At 38.6% G+C, this 21561-nt stretch overlaps 1 protein-coding gene across 2 annotated transcripts in view; it reads right to left on the bottom strand.

The window, feature by feature from the left end:
* The window catches only part of LOC120724319 (netrin-G1-like), a 65893-nt gene continuing 44332 nt past the window's right edge, over positions 1–21561 (bottom strand). For both annotated transcript variants that reach the window (XM_040016450.1, XM_040016461.1), the window contains exons 4-7: positions 12050–12222; positions 7735–7761; positions 6501–6545; positions 1–608 (exon numbers count right to left, since the gene is read on the bottom strand). In XM_040016450.1, coding sequence (XP_039872384.1) covers positions 370–608; positions 6501–6545; positions 7735–7761; positions 12050–12222 — 484 coding nt within the window. In that variant the 3' untranslated portion in view covers positions 1–369. The remainder of the gene's footprint in view (positions 609–6500; positions 6546–7734; positions 7762–12049; positions 12223–21561) is intronic.

The raw sequence follows: 21561 nt of genomic DNA, 5'->3' as shown, positions 1-21561 counted from the left end.
TACAGTTTGCTCTCAGGATGTGGGTATCTTTATCTGAGTGGAGTATCCAGTCTGCCTTTATTGAAGTATAAGCCAATGACAAGATCACAAAGCAAAGGCTCCAACCGTTTCCTCTGGGAAGTTATAAGACAGCAGTGATTTCACCAGACCTTTCATAAATCCTTCTATCATTCAGTATAACACATCAGTGCACAGCCATTTGCGCTAATAACACTGCCATCCACCACTGTGGCCTTGGATATACAAAAAAGAGTTGCTTATATTGTCTGCTGAGCACATTGTCCACACATTCTTTGTTCTTCATGTCCTTAAGGTTGAGTGTTCGTTCTCAGCATTTCGTGTTTTGGTTGAGGATTTGGTTCAGGTCCCTCAGCAAAGGGAAACGAATAATAGCGGGAACACTACAAGGGTAAGAGTGTGGTGGCGGCCAGTGGGGCGATGATGGAGCGAGGCCTGTCCAGACAATTGGTCATCGCAGTCTCCTGGACCCTGGCAGCGAGCTCTCTCGCACAGGATGCCCGTGAAGCCGGGAGAGCAATGGCAGCGTTGATGGTGGTGGCACGTGCCGCCGTTCTGACAGCGCAGCATCGCGTTGTCACACACCCGAGCTGCACAGACAAAGCAGAAAGGGCAGGGGAGACAGGAAAGCGTGATTAATAGATCACTCAGTGATAGGGCGGCAGAGAACATCAACAGGCAGGTTCACAGGGCACAAGCTGCCTCTTCCTGTCCTGTCTGTGCTGCTCTGTGTCCTTAGAGCACAGCTGACACATTAGAGAGGGTAAAGCCAAGGACTTCAGAAAGTGTGCAAAAAAAGGAAGAGGACACCGACAGCAAGGGTACATATTAAAAGAATATAATGCTGCCAACAGCCTCTGAAAATACTTAACAAAGGAACACAGACATTGTATGGATTCATGGATATTTTTAGTAGCGCCAAAGGGACTTTATAGCAAATAATTCTGGCAAAACAAAAGAGCAAGCAAACCATGGCTCTGATGAGGTGAATTTAATTATTTGAGAATCAAAGGATGCCAGAGTATTGTGAAACAGCCCCTCTGTGCTGAGGTGAAGAGAACAGAAAGAGGAGAAGACACGGGATGGATACCTGGCTCCATCATATCACCACAACCTTTCATATGCAAATGAGCATTTCCAGGTATTTCACCAGTAGCTGTTATTTTCTTCTCTGTAGTTAACCTTACAGCAAGCAATACAACATTGTCAGAAGAAGGATGTAATATCAGTGGCTGGAGTTTTACCGGCTAACAAACATTTCTTTGTTTTGATGTAGACTGATTAGGACTACATAAGTTAATATCCACATTTCCAGACAAAAACTCACAACTCAATTATCCCAGGAAGCCTCTCTGCTTGCAGAGGTGAAATCCTGGAAGAGGTAATATTTGCCAAGAGATTTCAGTGTAATTGGATATCTCTCCTTGCATAAATAGTAATCACATTTTTGGTTTTCAGTAATGTGGCTCATGCATCAGAATAAACTCAACAAATAATCATTGCTCATGCCAAAACCGATTAAGAAGGCATTGGTATTGCATTTAACTTAATAATATTCCCACCCACTGCACATAGACACCACTGCTGTTATGCACTTTAAATGGAAATTCCAGCTGTGGACACAGGGTTTTATCTTTAATATAGGATTTTCAATAACTTTGCGATGAAGTGTTGGAAATGATGCTTCTGGTAGATCTGCTTTTCCTGACATGTCTACATCTTCTTTGAACAGTCTCCAGACTTGTTTTGTGTTAGCCTTGTTATGTTTAATGGCCTTTCTGTGCTTTTATTTAAAGCGTCAATAACAGTGGCACTAAAGGAGCAAATATGGTAGTCAAACCCTTTATTTTAATAGTAAGTTTGTTACTGTATGCAAAAGTTTTTTTCTTTGTGTAGCTGTTTAAAAGAATGAGTCTGGAAAGGAGAGTTCTAAAAAAGACCCAAATGCAGAAGGGCGGGTAAGGCAAACAAAGGTGAAATTTAATGAAATTTACTAGAGATGAATAACAAAAAGATGCTGGAGGGTTAAGACGTGTAATATCAACAAGCCAATAAAATAAAAAGCAAAGAAACAACCCACCCCACCAAATAAAACAGTAAGAGAAAGAAATAAGCAAGTGAAAATGGGCAGGAAACACAAAATAACTCACACATGCACTAACAGCTGACTAAAAAACATAACAAGTAAAACTAACAGGGTTGGGAAAAGCAATCAAACTGACTGAAATAGAGACAAGGGCAGGGCAAAACAAAGCATGACACATAAGCTAAGTAACACATGAGACAGGAATATAATTTACATGTAGATATATGTAAATGCAATAAACAAACTAAACTAATTAATAATAAAATGGGCCTGTGGCAAATCCAGTCTCTGTACACGGCTTGAATGTTGTGGGACTTTCAGATTACAACCATTTCATAACTAAATAGGTTGTCAATCAAATGTCAATGCATTAATCGTGTCTTTCTGTTGTGTGAAACTGACTGACTGGACCACCACGTGGGAACAATGTTGTAGTTGTTGCTCTCAAAGAAGGGACAAATATGACTGGGGAGATATTTTAACCAGGTGTGGTGGGAATGGACTCATGAATTATGGGTCCAGAGTGGGCGCAAACATTAATGGCCCTCTGGCAATTCCCAAATCAGTGATTTCTAGTCAGTTAAAAAAATAAATAAAAATTCTAACAGCTAATGCAAACACCTGCTCAGTGTGTTTTGGAAAACACTTCAAGTCTCAGTAGTTTAGTCAACACATTAACATTGTTGCCTGTGGCCGAAGGATAATCTGTGTATCCTCCAGCAGACCCTCAGGACCATTACCTCTCTAAAAGCATCTGTAAAACCAATTAGTTTGCTTATGCAGAGGCTTAAGACTGTTCTGTCTTTGTTGTGCTGTCGTGACAAAAGATGCTTTACGCTATAAATTAATTATTATTTTTTTGTTATCTAAAGTGAAATGAAAACTTTCTCAGTTGGCTGTATTATAGTAACAAAGGACAGCAAACCAAGCATGGTAGAATACAACATCCACAAAGTAAACTACCTGGATGCAATACATTTCACATAACAGTGTACAGAGTGGACAACAGAAGAAGAACAGATTGGCTTACATCCACCCCAGCCCTCAACCCAGAGTGCTCCCTAGGTTTAAAATTGGGGTGTGGAACGTTTGTTAAATTACTTACTTTTTTTTTTAAAGAATAAATCCTATTTATTTTCTCAGCTCTTCTGCTATCGCTGAAGTGACTAATACTGGGTCAGCTTTTATCATGAAGTCTTCGTATATACCCAATATTTTTAAAACTATTGGGCAAACATTAGAGTAAATCTATTACTCAGTTCTCCCCTGTGGTGATAATAGTTGTCAAGTTATATCAAGAAATATTCTATAAAGACAACAAATGCACCCAGTCTCTCCAGGCCTGCAATCTGAAGCAGCAAGATCATATAATCTAAAATAATTCCTGACATGAATTTATTATTCAAGACCTGCTATTAGATGTGGTTTACTAACACTAGGTATCACACCATCTTCCATGAGAGAAAAGCGTCTTTTGAATTGGAAGACGTGAATGAGAAATTCGTTATTATGGGTAGTTTAAATTTCCTGAGCTAGATTGTTATGTAGTTTACTTTTTTAAGTGACACATTAAATAAGTGCACTGGCGGTGAAAGTTAAACTGTCCTCCTGCTTCAAACCCATCCAGTGGCACAAATGCATCTTTTAGTCAATAGGCAATGGAGCGGATGCTGGCAGCACAGTAATAATGTGGGAAATTTGGCAGAGCTGGTCCTCCTATCTTCAATTTACAAAGATGAGCCTTTCCCATGTAAGAATAATGGAATCTGAAAGGACACCGTGGGACACTGTGGGGAGCGTCCCTGTAGAGATTCCTCACTGTATGCCACACCAGCTCTTAGCTTAAAATTTGTAGTCTTCAGTCTGGCTTGAAGGAATTAATGAAAACATTAAAGGGCTATTTTTCAGCCTTTGTAAAGCTCCCTCCAGAGGACATTAAAAATCCCCCCCCCCCCTTTTTTTTAATGCAGTGGGTCTACAAATTTACCCTGTGTGACATCACTCACTCTTGGGCTTGTGCAAGTGAAGACACAGCAATTCCAGTCCTACCCAAGGACCGGCGTACTCTACGGGAGACATATGTGCACCTCACACCTCTGTCAGATGTGTGACATTTTAGCAGTATAACTGTTATGACAGAGCCACTCTGGGGTTTTGGTGCTGCACGAAGCAACATGGAGAACATTTACCAAAGCAACAGCACAGAAGTGACAGGAAGGACAAACACCTGAATTATGTTTCCCATTGTTGTTTGTGGAATTGCAATTGTGACACAATTTAAAGCAATTAAATGTAAATCTGTCTTGCATTGTACTACAACTGGATTAGACTATTGTGGATACATTGAGTCTATTGTGGTTGTGACACTTTGGACTTAATCATCCTTCTTTTCTGTTTTTTAAAAGGAGATTGTAGTCTGTTTGTCCAAAAGCACACTCAGACAGTTCTTTTATCCTCTCATCTCTGTGAACTCTTGATGTCCTCACAAACTCCGCAGCTGAAGTGTCTGAGATACAGAAAATCACAGCACGATAAGTTAAAAGGCACAAATCGATAAGCTGGATCACACTGTAGCTAGTGTCACTCTTTTAATGAAAGATCTAGATATGTCATGTAGTGGAGGTTTATTCTATTGAACATCCAATCTTGTTACATACATCTGTCCGTATCAACCAATCGGATATTACATGAATGAGGTTTGCTCATGATGACTGAAAGTGAGTCATAAAGTTTAAGATCCAATTTTTTAAAAAGACGACCCTGCAGAAGAAAATGCCCCTGTATTTAATTAAAGTTTAAAATATATTCATTCACAGTTATGCATTTAATATTTTTTAAAATGTCTCTATAACTATGGATTCGTACAGGTAATTGACTTTACCTGGAGACAGTTGTCAGATACAGGATCTTATTATCTGCCTGGAGACAGAATACTGCTGTTTCAATTACACTCAGTCAATATCTTTTGCCATGATGTCAGTGAAAGCTGAAACTTTCATTCAGCCATATCCCCAGTTATCGTATTAGCACGAAGGCTTCATCATTAGTCAGTGATTCAGCGCTCTGAAGTTCAATATAAACTGTCAGTTGTATAGTAGCACTTGAAGGTGGTGAGGATCTGAAGACAGAAAGTGCATGATTTTCCTTTTACTCGAATGTTGCAGTTGTTACTGCTTGTCAACTCAAAACTGCAAGATCTGAAAGTTGCATTTAAGAAAATTTTAGTATATGTGCTTAGTTACTTCTGGGCCGACAGCATGATGAGGACAAGGCTATCACTTTTATGTTGATATGCTATACTTCAATGCAGCTAACATGCTACCAGTTTAGCTTAGCACACGGGAAACACGGGAGAAACCTCTGCTAATGTAGTTTGTTAGTTGATTTTTTTTGTGTGTTTTGCTTTTTATTGGGTCTTGGCAAACAACAGAAGTGCATATTAGGTCAACTATATACCCATTATTATAGTCCAGACTGGTTTGTTGTAAATGCTATTTACACTTAAGAGCAATTAAATCAGCAGGTGTTCAGGTTAAGGTTTTAGTTTTATATATCACAAATCAACAGAAAATTAACAGATCATTTTCTAAATAATTACTCAAAACATTGTCTGCTTCAAACTACTGGTGGAGTAACATAATTCATTTAAAGATGTCACGTTTGATTTAGAAAATTCTTGATGGAGTTGTTGTTTAATGGCCAATTTCATTTAATTATTTTTTGACGGCAGAAAGATTAGATTATTGTTTAATCGCATACACAGTTTTACAAATCCAGAAAAAGAAAAAAAAGAGGGAAACCCCCCCCCCCCCCCCATCTTAATTGTGGAAATCCTCAAAGTCTTCTTTTCATTTTTTTCTCTCCTGGTTGTGAGAGCAGTGGTGCAGATGTGACTTAACACACACTACACAGAAAATCTGGGCCTGAGGATTATCTGGAGATAGCTGGAGATCAATCTACATAAACCCCCCCTGGAGCCTATTCTCTCCTTCCTTCTCCTTCTCCTCTTTTTTCTCCCTGTTTTTTCTTCTTCTTCATTTTTTTTCCTTTCAGAACGTGGCAGAAAGGGTGCACCCCTAGAGAACGTACTGGGTAATTAAAAAAAGGGCATGATCAAAGGGGTTAGAAGGCTGTGGACTCGGTGATCATGAGGCATGTGGTCCATTCCCTGCAGTGTTCTCACAACAAAAGGTCTGCCTTGTAAGGACCAGCGTGTGTTTGTTTGCATGCAGGATGAAAGCATTGGGGCTTTGGGAAGACAACCTACTGCACACAAGAATTTGCATATTCTACATTACACTTTTGTTTTTTTCCAAACGGTCAATCAATAACCAGTCGATAATTTTTTTTATCTATGGGTAATGTCATGCTGAAGTTACAAAGCCAATAAGCCTACCTTGATTACGATTTGCAACACCAAGAGATGAAGCATTTGCCCGATCTGTGTAAAAATGGGAAAGGTTATGTATTACACTGGCTGTCAAATAAGTCATGCTGTTATTTAGTTAAAGCACAGGGACAGCATGCATAGTTGCTGGTTTTTACAATAATGACCTTTATCAGGCCAAAGATATGTCCAATTTTCCAGAAGATTCCTGCCATACATTTGGAGTAGTAAATGGCTTAATGTAGAATAGTGTGCATGCAGCTTAAATGAATTTTCCACAGTACAAAGATAGCAATGTGTATGCATGGTAGCTGCTTTTGTTATCCAGTATGTGGAGACACCTTCAGGCATCAACATGCAGAGGGAAGCATGGCTGGAACCACACCTTCATTAAAAAAAAAAAGGTTTTCCTTTCTTTAGGGCAAATATCTGTCTGTGCGCTTAGAACAAATATTCTAGTTTGGAAAGGAAAAATCATTCTGATACACTGGCCAGACACTCGGGACTTCCACCATATTTTATAAACTCGCCAGTACCAAGATGTATCAATTGTTACCATTATTTTGCAAGTTTTCACATAATAGCTACCAAATATACATAATATTTCTAACCACCAATCCAATTTATGCATAGCTTAAAGTAATGAATATGGCAAATCTTAAGATCTGAATTTGTTTTAAACCTCAAAGATTATTCAGACTGGCTTATGGTATAATTAAAACCCAGAAATTTGATAGCTTAATTCAAAGAAGTGTAACTGATTTAGTGCCATATGGGAATTAATGCACATTGTTTTTCATTTAATATGGCAAAAACACAATGATTTCAAACTATGAAAACCGGCAGCATGAAATATGAAAAACTGCTGGAATGTGGAAAAGGTTTGAAATAAATTAGAGGAATGTTAAAAGGTTAAATTTTTATTAGTAGGATAAACTCTAAAGTTTTCAAACACTCTTACTTTTATGTCAGTGATCATTATTAGAACTACACTGGAGAAACTCAACCTCACGCCATGCATCGTTTCACCCCCTCAATAGACGTAGGGTATTAGGATTCAATTCTACATGAGTGCCCTGGTAGGATGGATTTTTTTTCCCACTGTGGAAAACATGCTGATCAATGGTAATGGCAACGTACAGCACAATTTCTCACACAACATCATCAGTCAAACAAGAGTTAGCCATGACTGAGGGAGGAAAATATTAGTCAGCATGCCAATAAAAAAGCCTGATCAACTTACGCACTGGTCCGTGATTACTGGGAATACCTGCGGAAAGAGCAAGGAAATAATGTATCATTAACGCATCGACTCATTTCTTTTTACTCGTGAGAGAAAATATTGTTGATGGTGCTGTTTACTTTGAAAAACCAAAAAACAAAACACCAGCACTTATCACATTGATCTCCAGTGCATTCGCTGATTAGCAGCAGCTACTGTATTGCTCTAAAGAGAACCTGACCACTCCGCCTTCTTCTGATGATAATAACAGGCCTGCCGGCAACAAAATGTCAACGGAATCAAAACTCTATTGAAAAAATCTTGTCATCAGCAGTTTCATTCATTTTTTCAATAAACAGAGTTTTTCTCTCTCATCTGCTTTTGGCTTATGTTCACCGTTTTTCAATATCATCTTTGAATGAATGAATCAACACATCAAACGTCATCTACAAATGCTAGTTGCTGTAATCGTCTTTCATTGTCAGGTTTGTGGAACTTCCTAATATGTAGAAAAGAGAGATAAAAGCTCATTAAACACACTGGGGAAGAAGAACAACAAAAAATTACCTTCAACTGTCTTAAAACAAAACACACATTTGCAAACAATGACAACCTGACAATCCATGTGTGTTTCGATCTGGCTGTGGATTCACCATCTTTGTGTGATATTTATCACCAAGCAAATGTGACTCCAGGATTAGTGCAATTTTGGATGCCTTTCACAAGCTTTATCACTTTGCGTCACGTGATTATGTTTCACTGGGGGTTTTAATATTGTTTGCAGCCTATTCATCACTAAATTACCTGTTACAACAACTGTTGAAAAAAACGGAAAATCAGAGATTCTGAGCTCCAATTTGCAAAAAGCACATTTAGGCTGCAATTTCTCACTCATAGCTTTGTGTGAGAAATGGAGGGCAAACAATATTGCCCTTTGAAGCCAAAGCACATTCTACAGTCTGATCAAACTCTCAGACCCAACCTGCCTTAACCTCTGAACCTGCTTTGGAACACAAGATGAGTTGACGCTCTTTGCAAAGTGAACTGTCAACATAATTCTTGAAGTGATTCCTCTTCTGCTCTGAAGGCAACTTACAGACAACACCACTTTTCCCCCACCACCACCACCTACACACACACACACACACAGAGCTATTTACTTCAGAAAATCATGGATTTGAATCACTCTCAGTCTTTCTGCTGCTGACAGCTATGGCCCCTAGCAACTCAGTGCACCATTTTGGGCTAAAATTTATTAGATGAAGGGTCACGTATGTCCATATATCTGCATGTACAGTGGTTTTGAATATGTAATAGACCCTGCCCTGTTCCTAGCGGTGAGATAAATGACTTCCGAGATTAAAGAGGAAGACTTGATGACAGATGAAAGCTATTAAATCGTAATTACATTTCGCATGTTCCACATATTTGTGGTAATATAAGGGCTGTATGTTTAATATCCTCATAGGAAAAATGAGCTTCACATAATAGGTAAAGGCATATTATTGGACCCAAGCTTAGAAATAAGAATCATTCAAGACAAAAGTGTGTTCGTTCAACACCTGGGGGACCAATATTGTTACGTCACTACCATGTGCAACATTATTGCATTTTATGCCACTTCCAAACAACTGCTAATATTGCTTTTGATATGGGTAGACCTTGGTTTCATCAGTTCAGTGCAGATGCGGCCAAGTGTTGGATTTTTAATAACACCCTGTCAATCTGACAGTGAGCACCACATTGCCAGGAGATTCATAACACAGAGGAGGTGTAGGGGTAAATCCAGCAATATCTCCTTAGAGTTCACAAATGTTCCCACAAACAGACTCCCACACACAATCGAGTGTGGTGCGTGAGCGTGTATGTCATGCGTGTGCGTGCACACAGCTTAGCGTGCATACATGCAAACAGGAGACTGATAAAAAAATTCTAATGAACGAATAATCATCCAATCCATCAATGAGAAATTTCCCTTAGAAGAGCAAGAAAACTAGTGTTACTGCACAAATTTACCAACACGGCGGATCGATAGCAATACCATATCTCTGTACAAATCTAATCATAACACGATGTCTGAGAATTCAAGTGAGACAATCAAACTGAACATCTGAAGAACTTGCTGTCAATCCCAGCAGACGGCTGCTATGAGAGTGTTTCTGACTGGAGGCTGAATCAGAGCGAATGGGGGACCAGAGGGCTAGATCTTCCACCATCTGGCCTTGCCTGGCCGTCTACCACCATATCCCTGCGTGGCTGTATTAGATTTATTGAAGCAATGAGCCCCCTGCCTCAGGCATGGGATTTGATAAATGTGACTCAACTCCAGTCCAAGATTATAATGGGGATAATGCAAAAGAGCACCTTCTGCCTCAGAGATACCAAATTCACACTTGTCATGGAGTTGAGGTAGCAATAATAAATTCAATGTTAAAGTGTTACTACTGTAGGAGGACCATTGACACTTATTTAATAGTGAATACTAAATGAATGAAATACAGAAAATAGGTTACCAGTGATGCAAAGACCCTAAGACTAACAGGTTACAGTGAATTTGAGTCAGTGATCCCATTGCGTTCGCATCCCAGGGCACAAAATACTTCTATTCCGTCAGATGCAGAGATATGGACAAGGTGTCCTTTGGTGTCAGTGCCTTGACTTGCTGGCTGGCTGCAGCAATATTAGACACAGAGAGATTAAAGTTTTCTGTTAAAGCTCACTATAGTACGCCTTACGTTTGTCAGACAGGAGAAAGCTGTCTGTGACCTGCTCAGGAGCTTTCCCCTTCCCAACATTAACCCTTCACACTGAAAAATGGAGACTTACTCAGTATGTTTAAACGTGACACCGATGAATCCTTTACATACACATACATCCATATGTCACATGTTTGGACTGAGTGGCCCATCTGGTTATTGTCTGATAAAACATGAATGTGAACAGGGTTTTTTCCCCCCTGTATTTTTCTATATTTTTTCTATACTGGCTTTGCTAACTACTTGGAAATACTTTAAAATTATTTATAAGTAGCAATTTAATACAATATCAAAATAAGAAAATTATAGGATCTGAAAAAAATCATTAGCGAGAACAAATACTAGTGCATCTAGTATTATCAAGAAATCAAATACCATGAAAATTTCATTCAAAAGGGTAAACTTTTTAGGTGAAAGTAAATTTCACCTAAAATTAAAGAGTCTGGATGAAGAGTGGAGGGACACAAAATCCAAGTTGTTTGAAGTCCAGTGTGAAGTTTCCACACTCTGAAGTGATTTGCTGTGCCATGCCACTGGAAATGTGTTTTAATTCCAAAGCAGCAATCTAATAGAATATTTTAGTGGCTTCATGATTTCATCTGCTGACAAGCTTGATGCTGATTTCCTTTCCCAGCAGTACCAAACTTCTACCCACACCACCAAAGCTACTACCAAATGGTTTGCTGACCTTCAGATTACTGTGCTTGACTAACCAGCCAACTTGCCAGACTTGAACCAGGTATTGTCAAGACAGATGAGAAACAAATGACCCAGAAATACAGATGAGCCAAAGACCGCTTCTAAAGCAACCTGGCCTTCGTTAACACCCCAGCAGTGCCAAAAGCTGATCTGCTCCAAGCCACACCACACTTTACCAAGTAATTCTTGGTAATCTACCGAATGTTTAAATAGACATACTTTTTGAAAGCTGTACATCATTTATTCTAATAAATTGAGAGAATTGAGTTTTGATTGTTTTTTTGTGAAAACACAAAAAAGCTTGAATTATTTGACTTTACATGAAATGAATATTGAATAAATGAAAGCTCACCCTTTTTATTTATGAAAAAAAATCTTTTCATATTTTAATGTTTTTGTGTTTATAACTAATATGTTGTAATTTCTCTTGACAAATGATTTGAGTAAACTATGTTGAAAGGCTGTGCACTCTTGGAATACCCAGCTATTCACCAGTCAGCTTGTCACAATGTAAACATGGGTCTTTTAACGAGTTTCACCTCAAATGTCAAAAATACAAGTTATACTACTGATCATTGTCAAATATGATGTGACATGCAAGTCCTCAGTATGCAGTTTGTTAAATCTACAATGCATTAGAAAACATAGTCAAAAAACTAGGCTACAAACAGCATCTGGCAAAAATGCAGTGCAGTGGCAAAGAGCTGAAATCATAAAGAGGCAGAATAATCTCTCAAAGAGAATGAAAAAAGATGTTTCATTGTGGCTCCCTTTATTGGTAACAAGCAGCAAGAGTGGAAACAATGTGCTGCCAGCCACTTGCAAATTAGCTGCATGGCCAGTGCTTGTCCACATAGCATTACAAGCGCTTCTGTACTTACATATATTTGCAGTTCCTTTGGGTATAGGGAGGTAGGACCCCACACTCCAGGCTCTTCCATGGTAGTGCTTCTTACAGCGGCTGCAGTCTGGCCCTGTGGTGTTGTGTTCACACTCACAGCCCAGCTTCCCCTTGTCAAACACACAGCTGTTGGCATGCAGGTTACACTTGCACCTGAGACACAAGAATAACAACAAAAGACAGAGACATGAATAGGCATCATTCTGCATCCATTGAATCAATACTTTCTGGAGGGAATATGCATACCCAGCCCTCGGTATGTTTTTTTTTGCAGCTTTCAAAGTTTTTGACAGTGGTAAATTAAAATCCTGGTGGGTTATCTGACTTGGATCGTTCCTCCACAAAGCTTCATTATGCTCTCCTTTAAAAAAAAACAAGGCCTCATTTGTTACTGCCCCTGCGGAGAGAACAGCAATGCGAATAAGGTCACTTTTGCCACTCTTGCTCTAAATGAAAGGCACTCTGTAAGATTCGCTAATTGAGCACAAAGCAGGGATCTGATAGAGAGATGATACAATAAAGAGAAGCTGGGCAGCCAGAGAATACTCCTTTTTTCTTTCTCTTCAAAGTTATTTGGCAAGGGAGCTTTCAGGCAGGAAACCCTACCAGTTGGCAAAGCTGGTTTATTAGACCGAACTGTGGCAGAGCTGACAGATTCTCCTGACAGGAGAAGAGAAAAGGGCGGATGGCTTTCAGGCACTCCAAATCCACCTCCCTTCTGACCACATGGAAGAAGCATGCGCCTATGCTTGCTGAAAAAGAACAAGCTGTTTGCAATTTGAGTCTCATCTGAGTGTTTCTAAACAACCTGAATGAGCAGACAGTAAACTACGTGCACTTAGAATATAACCTTTTTTCATTTGTGTTAACTCCAAGGAAAGAGCTCTACCCGAGGCAGAACAAGCTGTTTTTGTCGCCAAATGAGATAATACAGTTTCATATAGTAAGTGTTCCAAATATAATTCCCTTTATTTGATTTCAGTCCCATGAGGGTAAAAGGTTACAGCTAGTGACCTCAGATCTTGTAAGGAGGAGGGCACTGATACAGAAACAGCTGCGATGCAGGCCATTGAGTGAATCTGACACGGGAGACCTCCCCAGAGGTTGGGTCAGCTCATGGTTTCACATCATGCCTATGTTTGTTTTTACAATGTGCTTCCGAGGGAAGATTTCTCTCATTTGAGAGTCAGGATCTGGGTATCTGTTTCCTATAATCACCGCTGAACATGAGACAAAGAAATAGCAGCAGCAATCTGAAATACATCTGTTCTAATTGACTTTCTGGCCTTACTGTGACATCTCACTTTAATGATAGATAACTGCGGGAAACAAAGGAAACTAGACCCCGTCTGGTATTGCTGTTAAACAGCATTAGAGAGTCAGTGAATAAGCTTTAAAGGAGCAGTTCTCAAACTATTTCTGCCATGGCCTACTTCAACAAAAGAAGCTCAAAAGTGTACTTTACATAAAATAATAGTAGAATTTAGATAAAAACAGGACATTAAATAACCATCAGCACAATAATATCAGAACTATTTTAAGACTAGGATTTAGACTTTCCTTTTTTACTTACAGTATGTACAATGACAATTGGATAAACTGACCCTGAATCCAACCCTAGTTATGCTACATTACTTGGGCTACTGGGGCTTTCCATGATGCGTGAGTGTTTCTCCTTCTCTCATACTTTTTCACTCATGATGCGTTTATACACAACTTTAGTAGTTTTTATTCATCTCTGGTTCTCACATGTCTTTGTCCTGTCTCCCTCCCCTCTCCCCCAAACCATCGTGACTTGTGTGACATCGTGACATTGATGTCGTCACATCCTTGTGACTGCTTCTGCTGGAGGATTCTTCCTGTTAAAGGGGAGTTTTGCCTTTCCACTGCCTCCAAAGTGCTTGCTCAAAGGGGATCATCTTTTTATTATTGCAGGGGCTTTACCTTACAATATATAAAGTGCCTCGAGGTGACTGACTGTTGTGATTTGGCTGTGTATAGATAAAACCGAATTGAATAGAAAAAGTCTCTATCTATCTATCTATCTATCTATCTATCTATCTATCTATCTATCTATCTATCTATCTATCTATCTGTGTCTAAATGCACGCACACAAATCATCTTTCCTCATTAGCAACCATTATAAATTGCGATGAATATTGGACGACAATCACAGCAATGAAATACTAGTGCCTCTTACCACGCATTCCCTATAGTCCTTAACTTTTTAATCAATTAAAGTCCCCGCTTCATAAAATTAATGACTGGGTGTAGCTCTTCTGCCATGCAGACAGCATCAGCTCCCTGAAGTCAAGAGCGATGAGATTTGACCTTCCACTTAATTAAAAACCAGCAAAATCTGGATCATCAGGCCCAACCGGTGCAGCTAGCAGGCTGATAGAGTAGAGGATGTGGACTCGGGGGAGCTTGGGGATGTGACGCTTTTGCCACTGGCATTGTCATATTGAAATCAGAGAATTTTATTTTTTTATAAATGGTTTTGGCCACAAGAGGAAAGCGGTCCCCTGTAATTCCAACCTATTGAGCTCAAAACACTATAAAAACACATTTTATAATTGCTGGTTCAGTACTGATATAGGCGTGTTTTGTCTGCAGTGAGGGGATTATTAAACAATTACAACATGAGCATCTCAATAAATACAAATGACAAAAACAGGTAGCTAGCACTAAAATATTAAAATCTTCCTGTCAGTCAATTATGCAACAATATTTCAAATGCCAAAACAGCTGACTGCTGCTGTGCAAAGAAAGAAAACATTTTAAAATGTGGTAATTTAAAAGGAGCAACACTGCAGATTTAACAGGGTGGAATAGATGTTTCATCCTACTACTGCTGTCAACAAAACAAAACAAAATAAAGCAAAAGGAGTCTTTAATCTTGACATTAAAAAAGAAGACATTATAATACTGCTAATTTTTGCTACATGTGGAAAATAAAGAGACATACGGATCTTGATTCCAACTAAATTTGCTGCCTGCTCATGCAATTAGCAAATTATTAAGCAAGATGGATTTTTGGTTTATTTTCTGTTGATACTCTCGAGTAGACAGCAGAAGTGCCTTTTCTTCTCCTCTGGCTGCTGCCTAACCTTGGCTTCTCCTAGCTGCTTGGCACTGTGTTGACAGGCTCACTATGTCTAACACAGCTTTTCTTCCCTGTGACAGCTTCTAGCATCACTGATTCAAGACAAGAGAGAAGTACAGAACTTAAGTTAAATAGAGAGCCTGAACTGGCAGGTTAGAGAAACTTTCTTTTTGTTTTTATTATAGTTTTTCTTTCTTTTTTCATTTCCCTTTATTACATTTTTGTTGCTAACCGTCAAATTGGATTTTCCAAACGGAAAAAACAACAACATTAATTTATCTACTAGAGTGTAGTTTTACTTCAGACAAATGCCTGTAATTACTGCTGTTTTCCACAGTTATATAAACATATACCCTGTTTTATTGTGAAGCAGCACTGACTAATAAACCACTGTAATAAACTATTTTGATAAAAATTATATTTTTATTACAATTTAATTTAAGAAAACATTTCAAACATTTTAATAACAAGAAATCTTAGTTGAGAAAAGAGGCATCACACTAGGTACCTACTAATTTGTGCTTATTAACATGAATAATAAAAATGTAATTCCACCCCCAAAATTGACTTCTTGGACAGTCTGTTAGTAACGTTACCTTAAAGAATCATATTAGATAATTCCCTTTAAAATGCAATACAATCATGGTCAAGTGATTGAATTCCTTGAGTTAGTTCCTTAAATTATTGTCACTTTAGATCTAAGACTAGATATCCACTTAAAGAGGTCAAGGTGACCACAGTTGGCTTGTGGAGCCAGCCTCAAGTGGGCACTCGAGGAACATAATGTTTTGCTTCTGCACTGGTCTGAATCTGAAAAAATATATACTTCTTTTTTTCTTTTGACAAGCTATATAAGCTAAAGGACCGGTATGAATGATATAATTGATGGGTGACAAATTCCATTTAGCTGTCATGGTTTCAAGGTCTCATTGGTTACTGCGGGCTCTCTAAGTGCATCTTGATCTAGCTCTTTTTATATTCACTTTATAAAAAACATCTTTCAGGTTTGTGTGAAAGGCAAAGTTGATGTGTTATTGAAGAAATAAAAGTAAGAAGTGACAAAGTGCAATGGAAACAGACTTAAAAAAATCATTTTGTGAGATTACATTTTCTGCATTAGTTTAACGGCACTTTCAAGATACAGTTAAGATGAAAGAGAAACCTGTCTGCAATTTATGTTTTCTGAAGCACCTTATTAGGACAGAATCAATATTATTAGTAACATATATACTTTTCCTACTAATTTTCCATGTTGAAAAGGTCTGCTGGTGCACTGAGTCTGGCCTTTACCTTTTATAATTCCCAGGATAGCGCTGCTAACTTTAGCCTGAACATAGGTCCAGTCAATCAAGTGTGCTGGTGTGCAGGAACATGTGTGCAGACCACTGACATTAAAGAAGATGTTGGTTATATATAAACTTGTTCCAGTAATATTTTACTGTTAGAAGATTAATAAATCACCAAATCCACGTCTACCAAAAAGCTACATAAAGCTTAAATGCTACAAACTCTCTATTTCTAACTTATTTCACATCTTACTTTTTTATCTTAGGTCCATCCATCCATCGATCCGTCTTAGTTATTTATCTAATGAGTCTATCACGGCTGTCACAGGGCAAGAGACAGGATATACCCTCCACAGATCCCATTCCATCACAGTGCTAACACAGAGGGACAGACCATTTACAGTCCCATTCACACCTATAGCCAATTTTGAATCACTAATTAACTTAATAGCAGGACTGTAGGAGGAAGCTGGAAGCCCTTTTTTTTCTTTTACCACTTCAATTAATTTGTTGCTGCTATAAATATTATTTCATGTTAATGTGTTAATGTGCGATGTGCCTTGTTGTAGCTGGTTCAACTTGGATTCTTGAAATGATATAATTTACTGTGGTTGCATGCAAACTAACACTTCTACATAGTTAGGATATAAACTGCTAGAGCGTTGTCCACTGCTATGAAAACAGGCAAAATAAGAACACCTCCATATAACTTACACTTAAAAAATACAACAGATTAATACTATTAAATTATTATTATTATTATTCATTATTATTCCTATTTTGTCAAAGAGCATCACTGCAAGAAAATTGTCTAAAAAAGCTGAAAATGTTTATGTTGGTACTACTGTCAGATTTTTTTTTTCTAAAATGGACACACAGTATCTTAGAATGGATAGCCTTTCTCCCTTTTTCATTCGAGATTTAACCCATGGCCGACACTTTGACTGATAAGACTGAGCAAACCAGTCTCCCTCAGCTCCATATCTCACCTGTTTCCTCACACAAGTCACCCATGGTCAGAGTCCGTAATGTGCCTCCATGCTGTATAAATACATACTGAGGTTTCCTGACACTTTTTCTCTACAAGACACTGTACAGAGCCTCACATATCCTGACCAGTGATAGCTTTGACAGATATGGAGAGATCAAGGCTGTTGAGGGAAACTTTGGCCTTGGTGAGAGTTTTAGAATGTCAATGTGTTGCTGGGAAAGACAGAAAAAAGGCCACCACCTAACAGAGAGATGGTGGCTGTTTGAATGAACACTGTAGTGCAAGTACGTTACAGGGCTCCAAAATAAGAAAATCAAAAGTCCTTGTTTTATTTTAAAAAGAATTATTTCCCCTGAAACAATATCTAACCTCTTTAGCCCCAAAAGGGTTTCTGAGCTTCGTGCTCGAAAATGAAATGCCCAAAATTATTTGATTATTTCTCTGCAATTACAAACTCTGTGTTTACAACCTTGGTATCAAAATAAAGCTAACACTTGTGAAATTTCATCAGAGGTGTAAAGATTGCAGCAGATATTACTGTGTAAAAGTTACTGAGACTGGAACACAGAAAAAGTAAGTAGATTTTAACCTCGCCTAATTTCTTTTATTTATTTTTCAGCATATAACCATTTAAAAAATATTCTTCAGTTCACATTTCATTCCAGAAATTCAGTAACCAACATATAAACATCATCTGTGCAAAGATTTATTTTGATTTGTTTCTACAGTGAAATAGTGAAAAATTTACAACACTATCAATACATGAATAAATGTCAATTTTTGGTACACATTGGACACTAGGCCAGTTGAATTTTTTAGGTATTAAAGAGCAGAAATTAATTAATTTTATTAACAAGCCTAAAAATGCTTTTTTTTACAAATATATTTTTGAGGAATTAACCACACATTTACATGGCAATGGGCCTTTTCTGCCGTGCGCAAGGAGCATTTTAATTGGCCACTGGCCCTTTAAAATTTGAGGGGCTGTAACTTTGGTTTCTTTTGGTCAATTTGCATGATTGACACCTCTTATTATTCGTTTGAGCCAATAGGATCGCAATAACGATGTCATGGTCACGTTACTTCAACCAATCAGAAGTTGCAAGGCCAAACCCCGTGGGCCCAAATTTACTGCATGTGGTGTCTGTCCAGTCACGTGTCTGTAGGTGGGTCTAAAATGGAGGTTGTTGACGGAAACGGCTCTGATGCAGCTAGTTAGGCATGGTAACTGCTGATAATCACGTGGCTACCGGCTACCGACAAAAATAACAGAAATCAGGACGGTAAGCCAATTTCTGTCTTAGCATTTGCGCCGCTGTGTGTTTTTGTGGTCTTCTTTTGCGACTCATTCAGTGAATTTTGGTCAGAGCGTGGTGAAACTTGGTGTTTGGGGTCAGTAATAGCTCTGGAAGATAACCAGCCTGTCTTTAGCCAGTTACATGAAGTTTGGAGAATTTCTTGTTTGGTGTTGTTTGTTTTGCGGATTTGTGTAACTGCTCGTTTAATCGTGGCTTGTTTTCGTTGTGTTTGGTAGTTGTAGAAATGGTTTATAAGCGATTTTAGCTGAGATTCAGAGGTTTCTGTGGATACCACACATGTTGGGACTTATATTTCTCAACCCGTGTTATAACCAATTAAATGTGATCTCCTCCTTTTTGCCCCGGTACCAGGGGCGTGGGGCTTAAGTGGCTAAGACAATATTTACATTTCTGGAATAACCTTAAAACCAGTTATTGGGGAAATATATATCAGTGAGTGTCAAGGTTTAATGATATTACAAGTGGCCATGAAGTCATAATGGGTATGAATACTATGGTAATCTTTTTGAAGTTTTGTTTTTCCTGGGTGTAATAATTGCATTCAAACAGCAATTGGGTGCACAAGTTTGAATTGATTTATTATTTGATTTATTATGTATGGATTTATTATTGAAAAAATGTGTGTGTGTGTGTGTGTGTATATACTTGGTTAATAAATTGCAACTTGACCAAGTGCGTGTGGTAGCCATTAACAGGTGTGTGGCATAATTCCGATATTTGACCATCATTCTTGGCAAAGTGGAGTTCATTTAAATTGGTTGGTTTCCTGGAACAGACCAGGTTTTCCAAAACACAGGTTTGAGTTTGGGGCCTTTCCAGAAACTTAAAGTTAGCCTGCTTAATCCATTCCAAAACCAGGTTTAATTTGTGTTTGGGATCAACGTCATGTTAAAATACAAAATTTTGGCCCTAGTTACCAGCTAGCTGTTGATTTGAGGAGAAATTGAAGAATTTGGAGGTAGTCCTCTTCATTGTTCTGCAATGTATAAATATCACAGACAGCAAAACAGTCCCAGACATGACGCTGCCACCACCATGCTTGACAGTTGGTACAGTGTTCTTAAGCTTGAAGGCCTCACCTTTACCTTTCATAAATTGGCATAACATCAAAATGCAATGAAAAGAAAACACAAGTCTTTCTACGGCATGAACAGAACAAATCCAGCTAACACAGTGAGCTTGCCAGGGTTTCTTTACATTGAATTCCTTCACATTTCAGATGGCATTGAAGTTTTTCACAAAAAGGCCGGTGAGTCGCAGAGTCACCTCATTACAGCAGGCTGTGTCACCGTGAAATTGAAGAGTCCGATTAGGCTTGTTTTTGTCGCTCTACGCTGTGGCCAATTTTGTCATTCTTCGTGGTGTTATGCAATACATATCAAGCAAATTGTTTGTGTTCCCCATTGAAATATAGAGTAGCACCGCCAAGGCTCCACAAAACGCTGGAGAAATATTAGGAGTGGATCACAAGTTAATTCCCCCTGCTCCAATTTTCTGCTGAAGCGAAATGAAATTTGAATTTGCATGGCTTGGGCCACTGCCCCTGAAAGCCTGTGATTTGTTTACATGACAGGGCCTATTATTGAGGTTGTGCTTTGATGTAGGAATACAGTATGGTAATGTCTATCCCCCTAATCCCACCTCACTCCTCATGGTGGAGAGCTGTATCATTCGTGATGTGATCTAAGCAGCTGAGACAAGGAGGAAGTAGTGAAGGAACCAGAAAGGGAAAGCTATATTAATATGAAAATCAGAGTTTGGCTGCATGCTCTACAGTATATCTGACAGCATAGGCCCTTGCATGGGCACGCAGTCACCTAGTGCAGTATGATGAGTGAAAGCATTAATACAACATTTTCAGGAAAATAGTTTTAGCACTTTAATAGGAAGAGGAGAGAAAACAATTTGCCACTGCATTCGTTAAGAGTGGAAACACCCACATAAACCTTTATATGCCCATATAGCATTAGCACTCAAGAAGCCAAAGCAACCTTGTCTGTTTCACTTCTGGTATAGCCTTATCGTACAATATCATACAATAAATGTAGCAAGAGAAAATTTGTGATGATTTTACTGGAAAAATGACTGATGCCTCTCCGGAGACTGCTTATGTTGATTTACTTTCTCTATCTACCATATATTATTTACAAAGAAAACCTAGGCCTTAATGAGCACTAATTAAACACTGGAGACTAGGAGATGACTGGCAGAAAACATCGCAGCATGTGACAGACATCTGGTGGAAGATAAGTGAGCAGGCGTTGGCAGAGCTGGGAAGAACCTTACATTGGAAGCAGAGTAATGCTGGGGTCGTGTGAACCTGCACTTGAACCTGACTTTCAAACTCTGTCAATCAAGCTGGCTACAGCTGTCATGGTTCACAGGGCATGGGCTTAGAGGATTGGGAGTGTGTGTATGTGTGTGTACTGTATGTAAAAGACTGGATAAGAGCCAGTAAGTCGGTGTGCTTGTTTTGTGTGCAAGCATGTTTGCAGTTTGTGCTGGCTTCTGCGGCTATGTGAAGAGCAAGCTCGCATTTACAGTGTCAGCAATAGAGATTCTGTAACAAAAAAACTAACAAGAAAAAACTGCAAAACACAAAGCTGTGTTTAAGTCACAGTGAGACACAGTGCTTTGAACAATATATCTCCTTCCAGCTGTCCACTTTTTTCCAAAAATCCTTTTATTAATCACCCTTTATTAATAACCTAAAAAGTAACAACTCTATCAGTATTTCTTTCAGATACACTGTGCTGTAACTGTACACAACAACTAATAAGGACTTTTTA

The sequence above is a fragment of the Simochromis diagramma genome, unplaced genomic scaffold (genome assembly GCF_900408965.1).
Source record: "Simochromis diagramma unplaced genomic scaffold, fSimDia1.1 OVJJ01000205.1, whole genome shotgun sequence".
Classification (NCBI taxonomy): Eukaryota; Metazoa; Chordata; class Actinopteri; order Cichliformes; family Cichlidae; genus Simochromis; species Simochromis diagramma.
This window is presented reverse-complemented; position numbering and strand designations above follow the sequence as displayed.